This window comes from Pseudonaja textilis, chromosome 2 (genome assembly GCF_049901715.1).
Source record: "Pseudonaja textilis isolate UNSWEBS1 chromosome 2, rPseTex1.2, whole genome shotgun sequence".
In the NCBI taxonomy this organism is placed as follows: domain Eukaryota; kingdom Metazoa; phylum Chordata; class Lepidosauria; order Squamata; family Elapidae; genus Pseudonaja; species Pseudonaja textilis.
Genome location: NC_141991.1, coordinates 57,938,754 through 57,959,898, shown reverse-complemented (window position 1 = coordinate 57,959,898; position 21,145 = coordinate 57,938,754). Strand labels below are relative to the sequence as shown.

Here is a 21,145-nt window from a genome sequence, read left to right as displayed (position 1 = left end):
TCTTCCTGCTCAGTAGGTAAGCAGTGCAGTCATTTAGAATATGTCAGGAAATCCAGTTGAAAATGATATAATTGCATATATTTATCTAATTTCTCTCTGCGTGTATATACAGAGGCAAGAATTTTAACTTGTAATGCAGTACAGCCAAAGCCCTTTCCCACCCACTGTTTACTTCAAATTATTTGTTTTCAGACACATTTTCATGTCTCAGATGAATATAAACATAATTTACACAGTCTACCTAATTCCTGCTAATTAGAAAGACAAAAGTGGGTTCCACCTTTTTTGAACAAGAATCATACTTAGCTATTGGATGGCCCACCAGAAGTCACATTCTTCTGTGTGACACATAATACTTCTCTAATCATTAAGTTTCTCCTTCTGTTGCATTGTAGTTTAGCAGCAACTTTTGGAGGAGGGACACTCTGGCTTCTACACTTCTGTTACATAGTAACAGATCAAAATTTACTTTTTCTTTTATTTTGTGAACTTTTCTCCTAAATTTCTAATTCTTTTAATGTGCATCTCCCAAATAGATGTTCAAGAAACCCATTTATTGGAAGAAGCAATATATTGTTAAGACATTCGTTTTTATTACAGTTATCAAATGTAGATTAATCTGAACTCACATACAAACAAATCAAGATTTCTCCATGAATTTAAATGCTGTTTTAGTGTTGTTGGGCAGTTTCATCATTTACTAAATGACAAAAACAGATTAAATCTACAAAAGACTTAAATAATAATAAACTAAATACTAAAAAGTTCTAACAAACTTATGTTCATGGGTTACTGCTAAGGAGGAAGTATTCCTTCTTTAAAAAATAGCTGTGCAAGATAATATTGCAAATACCTAGGAGTAAATGTCAAATTCCTAGGTGAAGTTCATTTTGTAATGTTTCATTTATGTCTGAAGAATTCATCTGGTCCAGCTGAGTATATAAGTAGTCCTCAATTTAACAACTATTCATTTAAGACAGTTCAAAATTATGCTGGCCTCGGAAAAAGTTACTTATGACCTCTACTTATAACCGTTGCACCATCATGTTTACTACGTAGGCACTTAGCAACTGGCTCAGATTCATAACGAGTTGCAACACCCTACAATCACATTGTGATATGTGACCTCTTTTGCAAAATTCCAGCAAAAACATGCCCATTAGGGATTGGAGCATGTGGTTTGCTTCATGACCACCATGAAAATTTTCATAAAATTGGGTCTGACTAGATACATGACAACAATCTACAGTGGAAATTCTGGTCCCATTTGTCATAGGTCAAAGACTACCTGTAGTTCTTCATCTTGTACTTGAAGGCACAGAGCCGCTGCTTCAGGCATACAATTTCAAGTCTTTCTCAAATTTAGTGTACATTAAACAGACATACCATTACTGATTTCACCCTGATTTTACGGGTTTCCTGAGAAAAACATGTGTTAGGTCTTTATGAATGTGCTGCGTAAATATCACCGTGCCTGCGAATCAGGTTAAATTTGCCACTAGGATCAGGAATGTACCATTTTTCCCAAACATCTGCAAAGGATGCTGTTCGCCCCCAGGGCTTGAAATGTCCATTCCAGTGGAGTAATTTGGCAGCTTTCACAAACTGTGGTGAGTATCTTTTGCCGGCGCTTGAACCTTTAAATGGAATAAGTCAAGAAATATAATAGGCAGAAGTTGTTTCTGCAGTTTTCAACCACAGGTGGAATTAACCATTTGGTAGGTTCACACATTGACATTTTCATCAGAAATATTTTCTTTGTCACTGCTTACTACCCTCAAAATTGTACATGAAAGTTTATTTTAGAATCCTGAAGGTGATATTCTTGCACTAAACTAATCACTCAATGCATATTGAAATTCCACACAAGTTTCAAGTACACTTTTTAAAAAGGTCAATTTTCTTAAGTAGACAATCATTTGATACTCTCCCAGAAGAAAACCAGTCACTTTATTGCAAGGGATGAAAAACACCCTATTAGTGAATTTCAGCTCATACAGTGGGAGCTTCTAGGTCCACAGGAGCATTAAAAAACACTTCATTTAAGAGATTTTGAGCATGCATGAGAAACGGCAAGGGACAGAAAACTGCATGTTCCCATTTCATCAATATTCTGTCCAAAATCATTAAATTACTACTGAAGGGGGGGGGAGTATTATAATCTCAACCTGTTTGATTAGTCAAATTACTTTCAATTTGATAAAGGTACAATATTAACATGAAATTGGTTTCTTCTCTCTACTTACCAAGATGGCGAACATTCCACATAGGGTTAATTTTTGAATGTCGTTTGTAAAATACAATTAGCAGAGGAGGTGTACTGATACTTCCAGCAAGAGTCCTGCTATATATCTCTTCTCTAGTCAGAGATTAAGAAAATACAGATTACCAGCTAAACCAAAAGCATAATTATTAACAAGAAAAACCACGCTTGTTTTTTGCATTGTTTTTTTAAAAAATACTTAATGGCAAACACTATTCACAATGAATAATTAACACTGTACCTTGGATTAGATACTCTCCTATATTATATAGCAGAATATAGCAGCAAAAATCAATACTAAGAGCAACATGGTTCAGAAATTGTGTGGAACTAAATGGGCAGCTTCAGCCCCTGGGGTTAGTCTACTCTGCAGCAGAATACTGTGTTCCAGTATGTCTTAACAGCTGCCATACTAGTAAAAGGATTATCCAACACCATGAGGATTATAAGTATGTATTAAAACCACTCTGACTTGGTTACTTCCTGTTCTGAGCCTTATAGCACTTCCAGCTTTATGAAGGCAAGATGCACCAGTGAAAATACATTAAAAAAATGAACAATTCACTCCTACCAGTGCCGACATTCCTTTTTTATCAGCCAGAAGATTCCAATCCAGGAAATCCCCACTGGCACTTGTACAACATCTGCCCAACAATTTTAACCTCAATTTCCAATGGGAAGCCAAATGGGTTGCTGAATGCCCAGACATAGGAAGACATACAAATGACCCCACAAAAAAAGATGCCAGGCTTTAAACTTGGACAATCCTGAATAGGATTCATACCTTACATGGTATCTGCCAAGACTTGATAAATGGGACATAGTATCCTCAGTGTGATGGCTCCCATGTCAAACTGTAGTTCACACTCTGACCGGCTTAAGCAAAGGGCATATATATGGTGCAGGATCTGATTTTTTTCAATATAAACAATGTTGCACTTCAATTGTTAGATGGCCTACTACACATTAGTATTTGAACACAGATCTTTTTTAACATTTCTATTCTATTTTGTTTTACTAATCTAGGTGAAATGTTAATATAGCTAATCCATGTATGATATGCCATATGATAATCACATTCTTAACAATGAGCTAGAAAACACAATAAAGGAAGTGAGTGATAGCAGAACACAAGACAATCTGCTTCAAATAAGAGATCCCTGTAGGGGTAAACCTCCCATACAATGATTTAGCACTGCCAAGATTTGTTTTTCTTAGACTAATGCCTTCCTAAATATTTTGGACTGCTACTTGCAGAATTTTCAGATGCCTAATAGACAACAGGTTCAGGAAGACTGGTAGGGAAGACAAAGACAGTATTTTTATCTCTGCTTCCCATGCTCATATATATACAATTACAGTGGAACCTCCGGCCGTGACTCTAATTCGTTCCAGGATTTCGGCTGGAACCCGATTTGGTCATGACTGGAAACGACCATCTGTGCATGCATGGACAAAAACCAAATAATTGGTGCCGAAGGGGAAATGGGCATGGAAAGGGAATTTTTCCACACCGATTTTGCTCGCCACCCAATTTTTGAATTGTGACCCAGATTTTTTGGTCAGAACCCAATTTGGTCACGAACAGAAGCATTCACGACCCAAGGTTCCACTGTAGTCCCATTCTCCAACTATCAAATAAAAAAAAAAACTGGACATACTCACACAACATTAAGTGTCATCCATTTCTCTAGTTGTTTAGTAACATTTTGTATTTTCCATTCTGTTAGATTTGCAACAAACACACCAGGATTGAAAGAGCAGGTGCTTGCTTTGATGGACAGCTTCCGAACCAGTTCTTTTTTATAGTCAAGAAATGCCATGTAATTATACTGAAAATAAATAGAAATTGGGCCTCAGATAACAGTTTTATTCCTAATTTTCACTCCAAAGACTTCTTCACTTACACATGCTTCCTTTCTGTGTGGAAAACCAGAAAATTGGACAGAGTTGTCTCTAATCACTTTAAATTATTTTAAATATATATATTGGCAGGCACCATCAGTAGTTACTATGAAAGCAGGAATTACCATATCTACACAGAACATAATGTAAATGATCTTTATACAATAGGTTTTCCTTTTTAGCCATCCCATTTAAAAAAAATCATTGAATCAGACTTGATTTTGGATTATTAGGTTCATTTTCCATGTTTCTTTCTGAGTGTGGAAGTGGCCTGTAACTGCCTTTTTCCAAATTGAAATGTTTGACCTATCTAGGCCTTGGATTTCCAGAAGTCTCACAAGTACTAACTTGCCTGAAAGAATTATAAAGCAAATAAGCAGGAGACTGGTTATAGGGGAAATTCTGTTCTGGCTATAATTTCTACTCTGTCTCACTGCCCACTTAAAAATATCTTCCTATGCAGTGTATACAGTCTGATGTATAGTTAGTCTTTGTTTAGCAAGTTTGGAGTTACGACAGTGATGAAAATGTAACTTTACAACCAACCCTCACTTTTATGACCTTTACAGATCTGTAAAGTAAAGGAAAGATGAAATAAGATAAACATTTATGTGGTTTCACTTAGCAACTGCTTTTCTTAACTACCAAGTTGCTAAGTCCCACTTGTCAATAAAAAGGACTACCTGTAGTGGTTAAGGTATTGGGCTGGAAACAGGAATCATAAGTTCTAGTTCTGTCTTAGACATGAAGTCAGCTGAATTACTTTAGGCCAGGAACTTTTCCCTAGGAAATGGGCAATGGCAAAACACTTCCAAAAATATTGCCAACCAAACTGCAAAGACTAGTCCAGACAGTTACCAGGAGGCAACACAAAAAGAGTAATTTGCATGCAATAGAAAAAGGTCTGTTTCCTTCTTTCTGCCTCCTTTTCACCCCATGGTTGTTAGTTGCAAAGTCATGTCCAACCCGCGTGACCATGAACAACATTCCTCCAGGCCTTCCTATCCTCTACCATCCTCCAGAATCCATTTAAGCTCACGCCTACAGCTTCAGGGACTTCATCCAGCCACCTCATTCTCTGTCGTCCCCTTCTTCTTTTGCCCTCAATCTTTCCCAGAATTAGGCTCTGCTCCAGTGAGTGCTCCCTTCTCATTAAGTATTTGAGTTTCATCTTCAGGATCTGTCCTTCTAAACAGCAGTCAGGGTGATCTCCTCTAGGACTGACCAGTTTGATTGCCTTGTAGTCCAAGGGACTGATAGGAGTCTTCTCCAGTACCATAGTTCAAAGGCCTCAATTCTTTGGCGCTCAGCCTTTCTTATGGCCCACTTTCACAGCCATACATTGCAACTGGGAAAACCATAACACTGACTATATGCACTTTTGTTGGCAAAGTAATGTCTCTGCTTTTCAGTATGCTGTCTAGATTTGCCATAGCTTTCCTCCCCAGGACCAAGCATCTTTTAATTTCTTGGCTGTAGTCCTCATCTGCAGTGATCTTGGATCCCAGGAAAATAAAATCTGTCACTAGCTCCATTTCTTCCCCATCTATTTGCCAGGAATTGAGAGGGGCGGATGCCATGATTTTAATTTTCTTAATGTTGAGTTTCAAGCCAACTTTTGCACTCTCCTTCTTCACCCCCAACAAGAAGCTCTTTAGTTCCTCTTAACTTTCTGCCATTAAAGTGGTATCATCTGCATATCTAAGTTACTTGCTAATCAATGACAAAGATTAAATTGCTTTTGATTACCTCAAAAACAGTAATGGTTCTCCTTGAAAGATGGGGAACAAAAGCATATTTCCTAGTACCCTAAAGAGAATTAAAGACTGCCTACATAAATAAGCATGCATTTGCAAAAAGCTTTAAACTAACAAATTATTTAGGTTCTTTCTCACTGATAAAGTTCCAATAATGAAACATATCAGGAAGAAGCTACTACTTATATTTTTAACTTGAAAAAATGCTTTCCTAAAATTGGCTATGGTACTAAAACTTTTGTAAAAGTTCCAAGTCAAAAATGGAACCAGATAATTACAAGCATCTTCTAACATCTAGGGTCTGTCATTCTTATTTATTCACATTTTTATAACCGCCTATCTCAAGCAAGCAACCCTGGGCAGCGAACAATCATAAAACAGTTAAAAACAATTACAACATAATACAAATTCAGTATTTCAGAGCTGCTCTTACCTGATTTCCTGCTCCACGGACAGAAAACTTATTTGAGGTAGAGTCGCAGTCATCCGAGAACGCCACCGCATGGCCTGGTTGCAATGGAGTGTTGTAAAGTTCAAGGATATCATCTGAAAATGCATCACATGCAATGAGTAGCTGCTACTGCAAGCCAATGAGAACCTGTATTTTGTCATTTTAACATAAACGTCTCAATGGTTTTTTCCAATATTTAGAATATACATACTAGCAGTAAATGCTATTCCAATAAATGCCACGTAAGGCTTAAAACTCGTACCTGTCTATCCAAAGGGCTTTCCCACTTGAACAAAAGCTTATGCACCACAAAGTAAACAAGTTTTAAAACGAAGGGTATCTCTCAGACAATTTTGTAATACAATATGGGCATATGCTGGTAAAAAAGCTTATAGACTGATACTATTATTTAGGTGAAGGCCATAATCATGCATCCAATAATTTCAAAATATTTTTATTTTATTTTCAATTTATACTTGTACCTGTTAGAAATGAGGTCATTAGGCTACTGTGAATTCATATTTCAGCTGTCCCAAAGGTGTTTTGTTTTAATTTTCAAAAGGCAACTTGTTGAGGTAATTCCCCATTAGGAGAATGAGCGCATACAGGGAGATGTATTTGAGAGTAGTGTTTGAATAATACACACACAGCACACAGATACACTGTACAGTAAATGTAGGTTTTTAGTTCCAGAAAGGTTTAAGCAAAGTTCAAAATAAGCAGTCCAAAAGTCATTCACAGGTAAATCAGTCAGTTTTTCAATCCAGGGACATTCCAAATATCAAATTCCAGTGTCAAAAACAGTTCAGTATCAGACTTACATCAAATCCAGGTATATCAGTCAATTCGGAAAAATGGAACGGCAATACTCTCCAACAGAAGGAAACAGAGACTTACTCACACTCTCTTCTGAGACTAAGACTAAGACAAACCAGGTTTCTGGCTCCATCTTATGGCCGTTTGAGAAACCGCACCCAATTGCAGTTTTTTATTTTCTTAAAGATACAGTTTTAAAATGTTTATGCTGGTTTATATATTTCTAACCCAAATACCTGTAAGGTGACTTATATTCCAAACACAACTGCACTTTCTTGGTTTTTTTTCTTTAAAACAATTTGCTTCTCATACAAGAACTTTCTTCAGTTATGGGACAACCTTTGGGCAACCATGAACCTGGATGACTGAGTATCTCCACAGACAATATTTCAGCTAGAAGTAAATTATTACCTTAATCAAACTTTATGTTCAGATACACAGTTTATGCCTTCTGCTCGTGACTGCCCATTTTAATCAAATCATTCTAGATAGCCAACAAGCATAAAAAATTAAATCCAGATATATAAACAACAGGGGAAAAAAGATGCCAGATTAAAAGTTTAAGTCAATTGATGCAAAAGTACAATAACTTTGTTAGCATTCTCACTACTTTCTCTAGTGTTAATCTCCCTCCCTCCAATTTTTCAATTAAATGTATTGGCAAAAATGCTCTTGGTTATTTTACAAAGGCTCCATATTTTCAGAAGGTAAAAATGAAGCATAGCTACAGTCTGTTTTGTTTGTAAATGGCCTCATCTGCATAAAATAAACAAGTAGCCTGGTGATTGATCGAGATTGCTATGGTCTCAGGGATGACAGCAGGTATCAATTGGTACACTATGAAATGTGATGGTCACTGCTACCATAACAGATGTTTTGTGACTGCCTATAAGCGCACAGCATATTCTTCAAACAACAAATATGAACACTGGCGCAAACAATTGGAAGGTCTTACAACAGTTTATTATAAAGTTTTTTATTTATAATGATTAATTAATCTAAAGCAGGCAAACACATTTTTTTCAAGAGCTACTTTTGGTTTTTCAGTGTGCCAGAGAAATACTGTATTTTTTGGACTATAAGACGCACTGGACCTTAAGACATACCTAGATTTAGAGAAGGAAAACAAGAAAAATATTAGTTTTTGGCCTCTGCACATCCTGTTTTCGGCCTCCCCGGGCCCCCAGAAGCACTCTGCAGGCCAAAAATGTGCCTGTTTTTGGCTTTCCAAACCCTCCACACATGCCGTTTTTGCCCTCCCCGGTATCCAGAAGCACTCCGCAGGACTAACTGGGATGCATGGAGGGTTTGAGAGGCCAAAAACAGGCCCATATTCACTCTATAAGACACACAGACATTTCCACCCACTTTTTTTGGGGGGGGGGGGGTGTCTTATAGTCCGAAAAATACACTACATTACAAAAAAGTAGGAGGAGGAATCGGGATGAAAATTGCAATGATTGCTGGGGGCTGAGATCCCAACACATCTCACTGTCACCAATATGGGGAAGGTTGATGTGTTGAAAGGCAACTTATATGTCATTAAGCATATTTAAAAAGCAAAGCCCCATACCTTGTACAATCACATCATCATCCAAATAAATGGCCTTTTCTGCATTTGGGACCCACTTAGGTAGATAGAATCTTGCAAAGGTCAGCTGGAAAGAAACAAAAGGTGTGACAAGTCTAAAACGACCATATAAATATTTTATGAGTTGACATGGTGATAAAAACAATTATGACATGGCAAGCATTAGATACTTGTAATCAAATCTCTTTGATACACCTTCATATAATACAAGATTAAGTAGAAGTATTGGGGCAACTTTGGTGAATAAGATGTAAATTACCAAAACTACCCAATTAAATCAGATATGCAAAAGAGAATTAAGGATTATAATATTAAAAGACAACTTTCTCAAAAGTATAATAACTAAGCATATATTCAAACATAAATATCTATCAGTAATAGTGAAAACATGATATTTACAGTGAAATAAATCAGTCATTCTTACCGGTTTTATGGAATTTGGCATCTTTGAATCTATTCGTACTTTTCCAGCCAGCATGCCAGGATCAAAATTCAAAATTTGGTATTGAACATTTTTTAAACTGGTTTTACTAAGCCATGACCTACACAATTAAAAAAGAAATACAAATATCAACCATTACTGAAATAGCTGGAGTGATATCCTACAAAAATAATTCTTTGAATTTTCTCATCATGGTATATCTTGTAACAATCAAAAGTAGGAGAGAGTATGACAATCTGAAATCCAGTATTACATAATAGAGACCCAATAACGGTTAAGGTACCAATAAAAAAACTAGTAGACTGAGCATTTTAGTCCCACTTTAGGTAGAAATCAGCTGGTGGTTTTGGGTTAATTACTCTCAATCCTACAAAGAAGGAAAAGGCAAATCACTCCTGAAAATATTACCAAGAAAATTGTATGAACCAGACTGACAGGAAGGAAGGAAGGAAGGAAGGAAGGAAGGAAGGAAGGAAGGAAGGAAGGAAGGAAGGAAGGAAGGAAGGAAGGAAGGAAGGAAGGAAGGAAGGAAAAACAGGTGAGAGTGCATAAACTACAAAAATGACCCAGAAGAAGTGGCAAGTGTAGCACCTCTTAGTACTCATTAAAGCAGCCACTTTTCTTTTCAAGAGTCAGGAAGCTGAAAAAAGAGGTTGCTTTAAAAGTTGCTTTAAAAGTCAAATAATTATTTTGGTCAAATAATTAAAGGACATATAATAAATAACAATCTCTTTCTTATTAAATATAAGAATAACTATCTTTTTCCAATGCACTAATTCATCTAAAATCATCCTTCACTAAATAGGTGGGCAATAACATTTCACAAATATGGTTTTTACCTCAGATGATCCACAGTGTCATTCAAAGTGACAATATGGAATGCAACATTAGATTTGGTGTTTTGCTGAATACTGTTCACAACTGCAATTACACCACCAAGCCTTTCTTCAGATGCCGTAAGGACCACAGGAATTTCCTTGTCATTTTCTTTCACTACCAATCTTTGAGGAGCTTCAGGTATAAAATCTATTGTATGAAATCCTAGTGGATTTGAATCTACAGATAAATTATATAAAGCATGACATTTTGATATAGCATGTTGAGTGACTTCAGATTTTTTCTTACGTAAACCAAGGTTGATGGTACAATATGTAAACTCAGTTATGGTTTATTTAATAAACCTTGGCTAAAAACCCATGGTTAAACAAACCCTAGCTACTGTGATGTTGAAACCAATGATAATCTCTTAAAGATAATCTTATAAGGCAGCAATTACTTTGAAGTTATTTACAAACAATACGATTTACAGGTTGAAGTTATGGCCAATATAGAATCTATATTTTAACATTATTTTATATTTTACATTAAATAACTGATACAAAAGATGCAAATGAGTGTATTTCAGCTCAGGTACCATGAAAATAGCCATGCTACACAGTGACTGTTTCATTTTTAACAATTTCTAGTGAGAAACGCTATATAACAGTAAAAGTAGACAATTACAAAGAATTGCAAATGGACGGCAATAATTGTTAAAAGTATGGAATCAAAATTAAACAGTGCCACCATGCAAATACGTTTTTACAGGGAAAAAAACTTGCTTATAAAAACATATACAAAGGTATTTATTTCCTATCAAACATTTTTACTGAAGCATATTAAAATAGGGAAATAAGAATACCTGATAATTCTTTTTTTAAGAGATCACTGAGACCTAGAAAGTTGTGATGCAACACTAACAGAAATATAACAACAACCAATATGAGGATGGCTATGTTTACTGCAATGAAAAAAGAAAGCCATTGTTAGAATAGCAGCATCTGAGTATTTAACTTTTTAAAAATAATTATTTAGAGGAAAAAGTACCTTTTCTTAATGACATTTTCTTTGTGGATGAAAAACAAAATCTCTTGACACGTCTACAAAAAAGGAACACAACTAAGAAAGTCTCCACAAACATGTAAAGAGATACAGTAAGTGATAAGGTATAACATTCACATGTAAGTAGTAATAATGTACATAATGAGGAACAAAAATTTGGGGAACTGTCTGATATCCAACATTTGCCTAGAAAAAAACCACTTTGAAATATAATTATGTAATCATATGTAATATGACTGTCGTGTTTCTCTGAGTCGTATGTGTATGTGTACGTGGGTATATGCATAATGGTTATCTTTTGAGAGCTGAATGCAACAAAATTTAATTTTAATATATGCTGATTAGTGTACATTTGAAGTGACTATCCTATCCTTATCCCTATTCCTATCCCTATCCTATTCTAATCATTGACCAGAGATGTTTTTAGGAAAAACAGACATTTACCAGACTTAGTAATTCAAGAATGAAACAAGGATAAAAGTTCCTCCTAAATTCAGCAAGTATATAAAAAAGACAGAATTAGGAAACAGAACTTATATATACTATTTTAGGCCTTCATTCTCAGTGTGATTAAATTATCTACTGCCAATCTAAAGAGAAGTACCTGTCTAGAAGAGAAGCAATTTTGTCTCAGCTGCAGCCAAATTAGGGAGGGCTGACTTCATCCTAAACTATCCCTATCTTACTTCTCACACCACAAAACATTTTGCACTGATGACAAATATTTTCACTGTTGCCACTACATTGGCTTTTATAGGCACATATTACAAGCTGCACTTTGCACATGTGAACTGTTTACATTCAACTGACTTACACTTCTGTAAGCCTTAACCATTCAATAAATGAGGAATTTGAGGCTAATAAACATATTAATAAAGATTTCTGTGACATAGCTTCTCTATTATCATAACCAATCTGTAATCCTATACTATACAATAAAAGCTGCATTTAAATGAATTCATAAATTGTGGGAATTTAAGATGAATAGAATCTGTCACATCAACCACATTTGGAATACAAACTCAATGACCGTGTATTAGTTCATATACACTGCTCAAAAAAATAAAGGGAACACACAAATAAGACATCCTAGATTTGAATGAAATATTCTTATTAAATACTTCGTTCATTACATAGTTGAATGTGCTGACAACAAAATCACACAAAAATTATCAATGGAAATCAAATTTAGCAACCCATGGAGGTCTGGATTTGGAGTTACACTCCAAATTAAAATGGAAAAAAACACTACAGGCTGATCCAACTTTGATGTAATATCCTGAAAACAAGTCAAAATGAGGCTCAGTAGTGTGTGTGGCCTCCACGTGCCTGTATGACCTCCCTACATGAGCCTGGGCATGCTCCTGATGAGGTGGCAGATGCTCTCCTGAGGGATCTCCTCCCACACCTGGACTAAAGCATCCCCCAACTCCTGGACAGTCTGTGGTGCAACGTGGCATTGGTGGATGGAGTGAGACATGATGTCCCAGATGTGCTCAATTGGATTCAGGTCTGGGGAATGGGGGGGCAGTCCATAGCATCAATGCCTTCATCTTGCAGGAACTGCTGACACACTCTAGCCACATTAGGTCTAGCATTGTCTTGCATTAGAAAGAACCCAGGGCCAACCGCACCAGCATATGGTCTCACAAGGGGTCTGAGAATCTCATCTCGGTACCTAATGGCAGTCAGGCTACCTCTGGCGAGCACATGGAGGGCTGTGCAGCCCCCTATTTGCCAATCTTGGTGTTCTCTGGCAAATGCCAAACGTCCTGCACGGTGTTGGGCTGTAAGCACAACCCCCACCTGTGGACATCGGGCCCTCATACCATCTTCATGGAGTCTGTTTCTGACCGTTTGAGCAGCCACATGCACATTTGTGGCCCGCTAGAGGTCATTTTGCAGGGCTCTGGCAATGCTCCTCCTGTCCCTCCTTGCACAAAGGCGGAGGTAGTGGTCCTGATGCTGGGTTGTTGCCCTCCTACGGCCTCCTCCACGTCTCCTGATGTACTGGCCTGTCTCCTGGTAGAGCCTCCATGCTCTGGACACTACGCTGACAGACACAGCAAACCTTCTTGCCACAGCTCACATTTATGTGCCATCCTGGATGAGCTGCACTACCTGAGCCACTTGTGTGGGTTGTAGACTCCATCTCATGCTACCACTAGAGTGAAAGCACTGCCAGCATTCAAAAGTGACCAAACCATCAGCCAGAAAGCATAGGAACTGAGAAGTGGTCTGTGGTCACCATCTGCAGAACCACTCCTTTATTGGGGATGTCTTGCTAACTGCCTATGCTTTCCACCTGTTGTCTATTCCATTTGCACAACAGCATGTGAAATTGATTGTCAATCAGTGTTGCTACCTAAGTGGACAGTTTGATTTCACAGAAGTGTGATTGACTTGGAGTTACATTGTGTTGTTTAAGTGTTCCCTTTATTTTTTTGAGCAGTGTACTTCATTTATCTTGTGGGTAATAATTTGTAATCTCCTTGTAACCATGATGCTTTATAAGAAGTCAGTGTTATCAAAACTGCAATATTAAGAATACAGGGAACTAAAATTATATTCCATGTAAAAGAAATGGGAATATTTAGCACTAAGATAAGATCAGGGGTACATTAACTTTGAAATATTTCAAAGAATGCTATAAGAACATAAAGTGCTTACTAGATCATACCAAGACCCATCATGATCCTCTTAAATCACTTTTCTCTAATGAGTCCCAAATGTTATAGTGAGGTGTTTTCTAATCATTTTGAATCACTTTTCTGTATTTCCCCAGCTCTAGAATCTTTTTAGTGCGATTACCACAATTGTACAAAATATTCAGGTGCAGACATACTGTCAATTTATGATAGAGTAATACATTAGCTGTTTTATTTTTCATCTTTTTCTTGCTGAACCTTAAGATGGAATTTATCTAGTATTTCTTAACAGCTGCTGCACATGGAAACAGCATCTTCGTTACCTGCGATAATGCTAAAAATTCTTGATTACAGACAGCTCAGATCTCTTTAATGTTGAGTATGTATGAAGCTGGGGGAAAGTATAGTGAATATATCTCACTTTATGCTGACCTTCATTTAACATGTATTCTCTCTATAGAAATCCAATGATTTTTTTCAAAAAAAAAATTTTTTTAAACCCTGAAAAGTTTGGTATCATCTGCAAACAGGACATTCACTAAATCACTCTTTAATCAAGATTATTGACTAAATCTGTAAGAGATACTTCAATTTGGATACCTGTACTGACTTGGGGGGGAGCAGTAGCTTAAATGGGCTCTTCAACGTTCTACATGGTTTATTCCCACAGTGTCTTTCAAATTATATCTATCAATATTATACAGATACAGATTAAGAGTTGGAAGGGACCTTGTAAGTATCTAGTCCACCCCCCACCCACCCAAGCAGACCCTACACCATTTCTGACAGATGGCAGTCCAGTATCTTCTTAAAAGCTTTCAGTGATGAAGCTCCCACAACTTCTGAAGGAAAGCTGTTCCATTGGTTGACTGTAAGCGCACATTTTAAGACATTCACTGTCATATAAAATTTGCTCAAGAATCAATATGTAGAATCACCATTCAACCATTATTGTTAGCTGTTAAGTTTCAATTAGTCAGGTGACTGCAGGGACAAATATGGAGAGCATGTTGCTCTTCTGCAGCTACATAACTGATGCTCTGCAAATGTTTAACATGTTCTCTCTTCAATGTTTCCTCCTCTCCTTTCCATTAGGTCATCCTGTTCCAAAACGCCTAGCTAGCTCATTATTACTGCAAATGACACCAGTTATTTGCAAGCGACATCACAACCCACCCGTTAAAACGAAACTACTGCTACTTTTCAAAAGGAAACCCCATCACTCGCTTGTCTTCCATCCCCCTCGCTCAGAGATGCTAGCCACCCGACTAGATGATTCATTGCATATTAAAAAGGGGAATGTATCATATCTGCATAAGATACAGTATAAGGCTTATTATTCATTTCACATCATTCCAGCAATTCAATCCCCACAGTATGGCAAGCAGGCCGGTCTATTCCCACGAGTCTTACTTGCTGTCCCAGAATCCAGAGATCCTTCTAGTCCTCCCTTCCCTTTGCACAGTCTGGCGGCCACGCGCGAATTGCCAACTCAACACCAAGTACACCAAGTATATTGTAATCAGTAGCTGGAAAAATAAAAGGTGCCTATCATAGTGCCTGATTATTATTATTTTTTTTAAAAAGCGATACGTAAAGAAGCGCGTTCAACAAAGTGTTAATGCCAAATACGTCTCCATAACTGCACCCTCTCTCTCTCTCTCTCTCTCTCTCTGTGTGTGTGTGTGTGTGTGTGTGTGTGTGTGTGTGTGTGTGTGTGTGTGTGTGTGTGTGTGTGTGTGTGTGTGTGTGTGTGTGTGTGTGTGTGTGTGTGTGTGTGTGTGTGTGTGTGTGTGTGTGTGTGTGTGTTAGGAAAAAAAAACAGAGCGGCAATACACTAGACGCCACCTTCACTAAGACCCAAAAGATTGGAAAATGCCTCCTGCGCTTGTTGTCATGGTGACGAACTAAGACTCCACGGTTGGCCGCGAGCCCTGTGACGTCATAGCGCTATTGCCAGTCGACCAACAGACGGCAGCATCCGATAGCGGAGTTGGCTTTTCTCTGGAATGAGTCCAGGAGGGGAATAGCCCCGACGCCCCGCCCGAGCCGAGCCGGAAATTCAAAAATGATGAGGCGGGGCAAGAGGACGTCGAATCCGGTATGTCCGAGAGCGCCCGCCTTACGGCAGAAAGCCGTCTTGATCAAGAAGCCGGAAGCGCCCGTTGACTGTTCATCGCTCGGCTCTCCCGCCTCCAACGGCAACTCTCTGGGCGACTCTTTCCAGCCGCCGGAGAGCAAGCTTCCTCCCTGCAGTCCCGAGGAGCTCCCGTTGCCTCCCTTCCTCTCGGAAAGCGCTGACGGCTGCAATAATCTAGACGGCGCTGCTGTTCTGGGCACCACCATGCTCAACTTCTTCCGATCCATCCCGACGCAGATGGTAAGGCGGGGGTGTCCCGGGACTTGCCTCCCTCCCCCGCCCCCGCCCCCCACCAGCGGAGGACAGAACTATGCCTGCCGCCCGCCCGACTTTGAGGTCGGGCAGGAAGCGGTAAAGCATCCAGGCTATCAGATAGGAAGTGCCTGGCTCTCTGGGCTGATAAGGAGACGTGTCCTAAATAGAAGCGCCCGAAGGTCCGATGACTGATAGGTGCCCATTAGGCGGAAAGATGTAGGGTTCGGAATACAAAACAAAAAGGCTCCGTTGTTCTACCTCCTCTTCCTCCCCGTTTTTGAATTAATGTCTCGAGTTGTGTAAAATTCAATACCTTAAAATAAGCCTTTTGTTTCCGTAGGGTTTTATTAGTTATCTCATAATGTGGATCAGGTGGATGGCTTAGGTAAAACAAAAAGTAACTATCAGTTAAACATATTTAAAACACAATTCTACTTCAAAAAGATAAAATCTTGGAAAATATTGAAACACTAAATTAACAATATTACATTGATTATTTTCTGAAGTGTAGAGTAGCCCCGCAGCCAGATAGGCAGCAAATAAATTTAACAAAGACCTAGGTAAATAAGATACTACATACTACTGACAGAATATTGATATAGATAAAATAAGTGTTGCTCAACATATTTTCTCCCTCAAAAGTCTTTTTCACTATTTAAAGGAACATTTGGCAACATTAATCACTTTCGATAAAAATAAACTTAATCCCTGTGATGTGCGAGTGCCAGGTCAGTGGGATTTATTGATAGAGCTTTAACTCTAACATCCTATTTTTTGAGGTTTACAATAAATTGGGCAGACTAGACTTGTTGATTCCTCCTTGTTTTCCAAATTGACTAGACTTGTTCAATTGATTGTTTTGTTTATTTATTTGAAGCATTTATATGACCACTCAAATCCAAACATGATTCAACATGGGTAACTTGATTATGTACCATCAAATTATTTCAATTCCTGGTAATTAGTTAAATGGCTTACAAAATCATTAAATATACAAACCAAAAATATGAACTGGCAATCAGGCTAAAATATATCTTCCCAATGGGTACTGAGCAATATTTTTTTCATCCTGACCAAAGGTCTGAATTGCCTTTCTGATGCCCTGCAGGGTTCAGCAAAACTGGGATGGGGAATCATTCCAAAGGCAAGGCGGGCGAACACCAAGAAGGCATCCCTACTAGGTCTCACTGGGAGACATTATTGTTATTCACCATCCAAAATGTGAAATATTTTAGAGTGTCTGAATACATGAATATTGTTTATTGGACAGAGATTACAGTCCTTCCATACAGAATTTCTATTTTATAGTTATGCTTGTACTTGTTTACATTTATTTCATTCTTTTCTTTAGGCATTAAATAATTCTTCCTCCTCTTTTCAGTTTTTAATCATCCTGTTTAGTGTAATAATCTATATGGCTGGGTTCTAGAGGTGGTGAATTATTCCAGGCGGGGGTTGTTCTTCCACCCTTTAAAACATGGGTATCAAACTTGTGACGTCACGTTGCTGTCACATGTTTCATGATTTTTTTTTCCTTCACAGAGCTGGGTTGGGCATGGCCTGTGTGTGACACATCCAGCCCACAGGCCACCAATTTGACACCCCTGCTTTAAAGTGATTGTTTTGCCCCATCTCAAGAAGCCATTGTTGCCAACCTTGACAATTTTCACACAGTATCCATTTCCCTTTTTAAAGAAGGCTGTTGAGAAGTTGATCGGCAGCTTCAGAGGATCTTGGATAAAGTGGTTATTTGAACCCTTCAGTTGTGTTTCAGGCTGAGGCTGAAACAAAATTCTGAATTTAGATGACCTCCAGTGGGAGTGGGCTATCCATCCTTGATCTACTTGACCTCTCAAGGACCTTCAATACCATTAACTGTAGTCTTTCTGGGCCGGCTGCAGGGATTGGGAATGGATCTTGTGCTGGTTTTCTTCCTTTCTTCACAGGCAGTTTTAGCTGGTGTTGATTGGAAGAGATCCTCTACCTTGTGCAGACTTCAAAGCTTTCTCTACTCCTATTTAATGTCTACATGAAACTGTTGGGTGAGATTATCCACTGCTAGGAGGAAGAGTATCATCAGTAGACTGATTATACCCAGAAATACAGTTCTGTTCTTGGAAAATTAAATGATTGAACAGCAGACTTTAACCCTTGCAAGAATGAGTGGCTTCAGGTTTGGAGGCTTTCAGGATCTGGGAACTTACCATCTTTGGTGCTGAATGGGGAGGCACTGCCCCAGACAGAGCCTATGCTCAAACTGGGTTTCTAAACTTATTGAGCAGGTAGCAGCTGTCGTTAGGAGGACCTTTGCACAACTGGATTATGTGCTATTTGCATCTTTTCCTGGATTTCATGAGGCTCTGCTGTCAGTCAGCCATACCCTGGATTACTATAATGCACCCTACAAGGGGCTGCCCTTAATGAGCACCCAGAAAGTACAAAATACAATGGTGCAAGCAATCATTGATGTTCCTTGATTAGCCATAATCAGCATGTTGAACCATTGCTCCACAAGCTGCAATGGTTAACAATTTGCTTTTGGCTTCAATTCAAGGTGATGCTAATGAACTAAAGCCCTAGATGGCAAGGGGTAGTTGTTGGAGGAATCAACTCTCCTAGGTTGCATCTATCTGTCCCATCAGTCTGTCGGGGACTGTTATAGCTCCTATTTACCAAGAAGTTACATCAGACAAAACCCAGGAAACAATCCTTTTCTGCCATAGAGCCCATCTTTGGAACATTATCTTCCCACCCCAAGATTTGACTCGCCCGAACCTTATTAACTCCAGAAAGCCCTGAAGCTCTGCTGCCATGTTGGAGCATGTCCTGTGACCGCCTGCAACCTATGCAATGATTATGTTGTCCATAAGATGAATGCCATTCTCCTGCAGATTTTTTAATGGTTTTTATTTTTAATAGTATTTTAATAAATTGTTTTACTATTTGTATTTGTTCTCTGAATTTTAGCTGTTGTGAGAGCCGCCTGGTTGCATATGCAAGATGTACAAATTGAACAAATAAGTATAAATGAGTGGACCAAAATAAATTAGTCCATTTCCTTCAGTTCAAGTTGAATTCCGCTAACTTCAATTAACTAAGATCACACACTGAGGCAAACTATGATTTGTTGTGACTATGAATTACTTAAGCCATAATTATTAAGTTTACATATTTCCATTAAATATTAATAGACCTGTGTAAACCTAGCCAGAACACAAGTATCTGAAGAATTTTATAAAATTCTTTGTAGAGAGGTAAAACAAAACCTTTTTTCCAGCCTCTGGTCCTTGTTAGACAAAACTTAAAAAGGACATTAAACTTTCAAGAAGTGAGCTGACATCACCACTTAGAGGCTACAATACCTAGCTGAACCTAAAAGATGTCACAAAAGTCAAATGTAAGTTGACTTTAAACCTGCTGGGTAAATATAATAAATTTATATATTTAGCAGGCAACAGCAATTAAAAATGAACTGTACTCTGACCATAATGGAAATTATAAGCATACTCAACTTTTCATATTCAGTAGAAATATCTATTTTTAAGAACTCTTCCTCAGGTTTATTTTTAAATGCATTCTCAGCTCTTATGCCTATTACATTATCAGAAATCTTAGTGTAAGCTATAATTTTTAGGGATGGGGAAAATATTGGTGCTATTTATTTTTCTTTTTCCACAGGACTACAAGGGTCAAAAACTAGCAGAGCAGATTTTTCAAGGAATAATTCTTTTCTCTGCTGTAAGTATACTAAAAAGCATAGAACACCATCATTGTAAATTCATCACCTCTTTCCACCTTACCCTCCCGTAAAAGATGTTCATAAGAGGTAAAGCATGAGATTCTTGACAATATTTTATGTGACATATTAGGAAATAAGCAAAATCTCTCCTAATTATTGGAGCACAGGAATCTTCTGGATCCCAGCCCTTTTTCAAAATAGCTGTCATTGCAGTAAGAACATCCTAGAATAAAATCGATACCTTTTTTAGCATTGTGCCCTGAACTATAGACTATTAAGAATTCAATACTTTCTTATGAATACCCAGTAACTTCTTCAGTTGTTGTATATATTTTAAATTGTTATATTAGGTTTGAGAAATAGACTTGAATATCCTTTGTTATATCTAATTTTTATCTTATAGGTGGTTGGCTTTATTTATGGATATATTACTGAACAGTTTGGCTGGACAGTTTACATAGTAATGGCTGGATTTGCTGTATCGTGCCTGGTAAGAATATAATTCTGTAGCAAATATACACAGTATATTAAAAATATCAAGTCCTGCAATGACTGTAGTGAACTGTACTTGTAATGCTAGCACACGTGCTAAATGATTAAGATAATTATTTTTTCTTTGGTCAATAAATTATCAACATTGTATTATATGTTATTCTGTTGTCTTGATATTCCAGCTTTTTGTTGTTTTTGCAATTGGCTTTTATCCTGATCTTCGTTTGAAGCAACTACATAGTATTATGGAAATACTGCTCACCAGATTAGTTTCCTTTGCTCCTAATCTTAGTTGTTCTAACCAAAAATTAAGCATTTAATAGGAGTCTTAAATTGTCCTAATTTTTTGTATTACAGCTCACACTGCCTCCATGGCCCATTTACCGTCGCAATCCTCTGAAATGGCTCCCTGTTCAGGAATCTGCAACAGATGATAAAAAACCTGCAGACAGAAAAGTAAAGAGGCATCCTAAAAATTGAAAAACTACATCTTCTGTATGATTTTCTGTCATTAAATTTGCTTTAAAATTGATTTCTCTTCTTTTACTTGGTTTGATGTTTCTGCACACAGTCAGAGAATAAATTCTTTCGTTGTATTTAACTCCATCCATCTAGGGAATGGTACACTTGGTGATTTATTAAGCAATTTAAATATTGGAATAGCTGCATTTAATAGTGGAATTGCTTAGCTCACTATAGTTTAGCTCAGCAATCATTTTCTAGTATATCCTAAGAGGATTAAGTAAGCCATGGAAATAATTATAT

The 21,145-nt window shown here is 37.7% G+C and overlaps 2 protein-coding genes across 2 annotated transcripts; one reads left to right on the top strand and one right to left on the bottom strand.

The window, feature by feature from the left end:
* Positions 1–60: 60 nt before the first annotated feature.
* Positions 61–15,294, bottom strand: GLT8D1 (glycosyltransferase 8 domain containing 1). Its single transcript, XM_026724855.2, has 10 exons — positions 15,168–15,294; positions 11,092–11,144; positions 10,907–11,005; positions 10,065–10,281; positions 9,208–9,325; positions 8,766–8,850; positions 6,359–6,471; positions 3,929–4,095; positions 2,247–2,359; positions 61–1,637 (listed from the first exon to the last, which is right to left on the bottom strand). The coding sequence occupies exons 2-10, from the start codon at positions 11,105–11,107 to the stop codon at positions 1,444–1,446; spliced, it is 1,122 nt and encodes a 373-aa protein (XP_026580640.1). The 5' UTR covers positions 11,108–11,144; positions 15,168–15,294; the 3' UTR covers positions 61–1,443.
* A 410-nt stretch (positions 15,295–15,704) lies between these two features.
* SPCS1 (signal peptidase complex subunit 1) lies at positions 15,705–20,912 on the top strand. Its single transcript, XM_026724882.2, has 4 exons — positions 15,705–16,134; positions 19,828–19,887; positions 20,292–20,378; positions 20,738–20,912. Exons 1-4 carry the CDS (start codon positions 15,823–15,825, stop codon positions 20,858–20,860), a joined length of 582 nt encoding a protein of 193 aa, XP_026580667.1. The 5' UTR covers positions 15,705–15,822; the 3' UTR covers positions 20,861–20,912.
* The last annotated feature ends 233 nt before the right edge of the window (positions 20,913–21,145 follow it).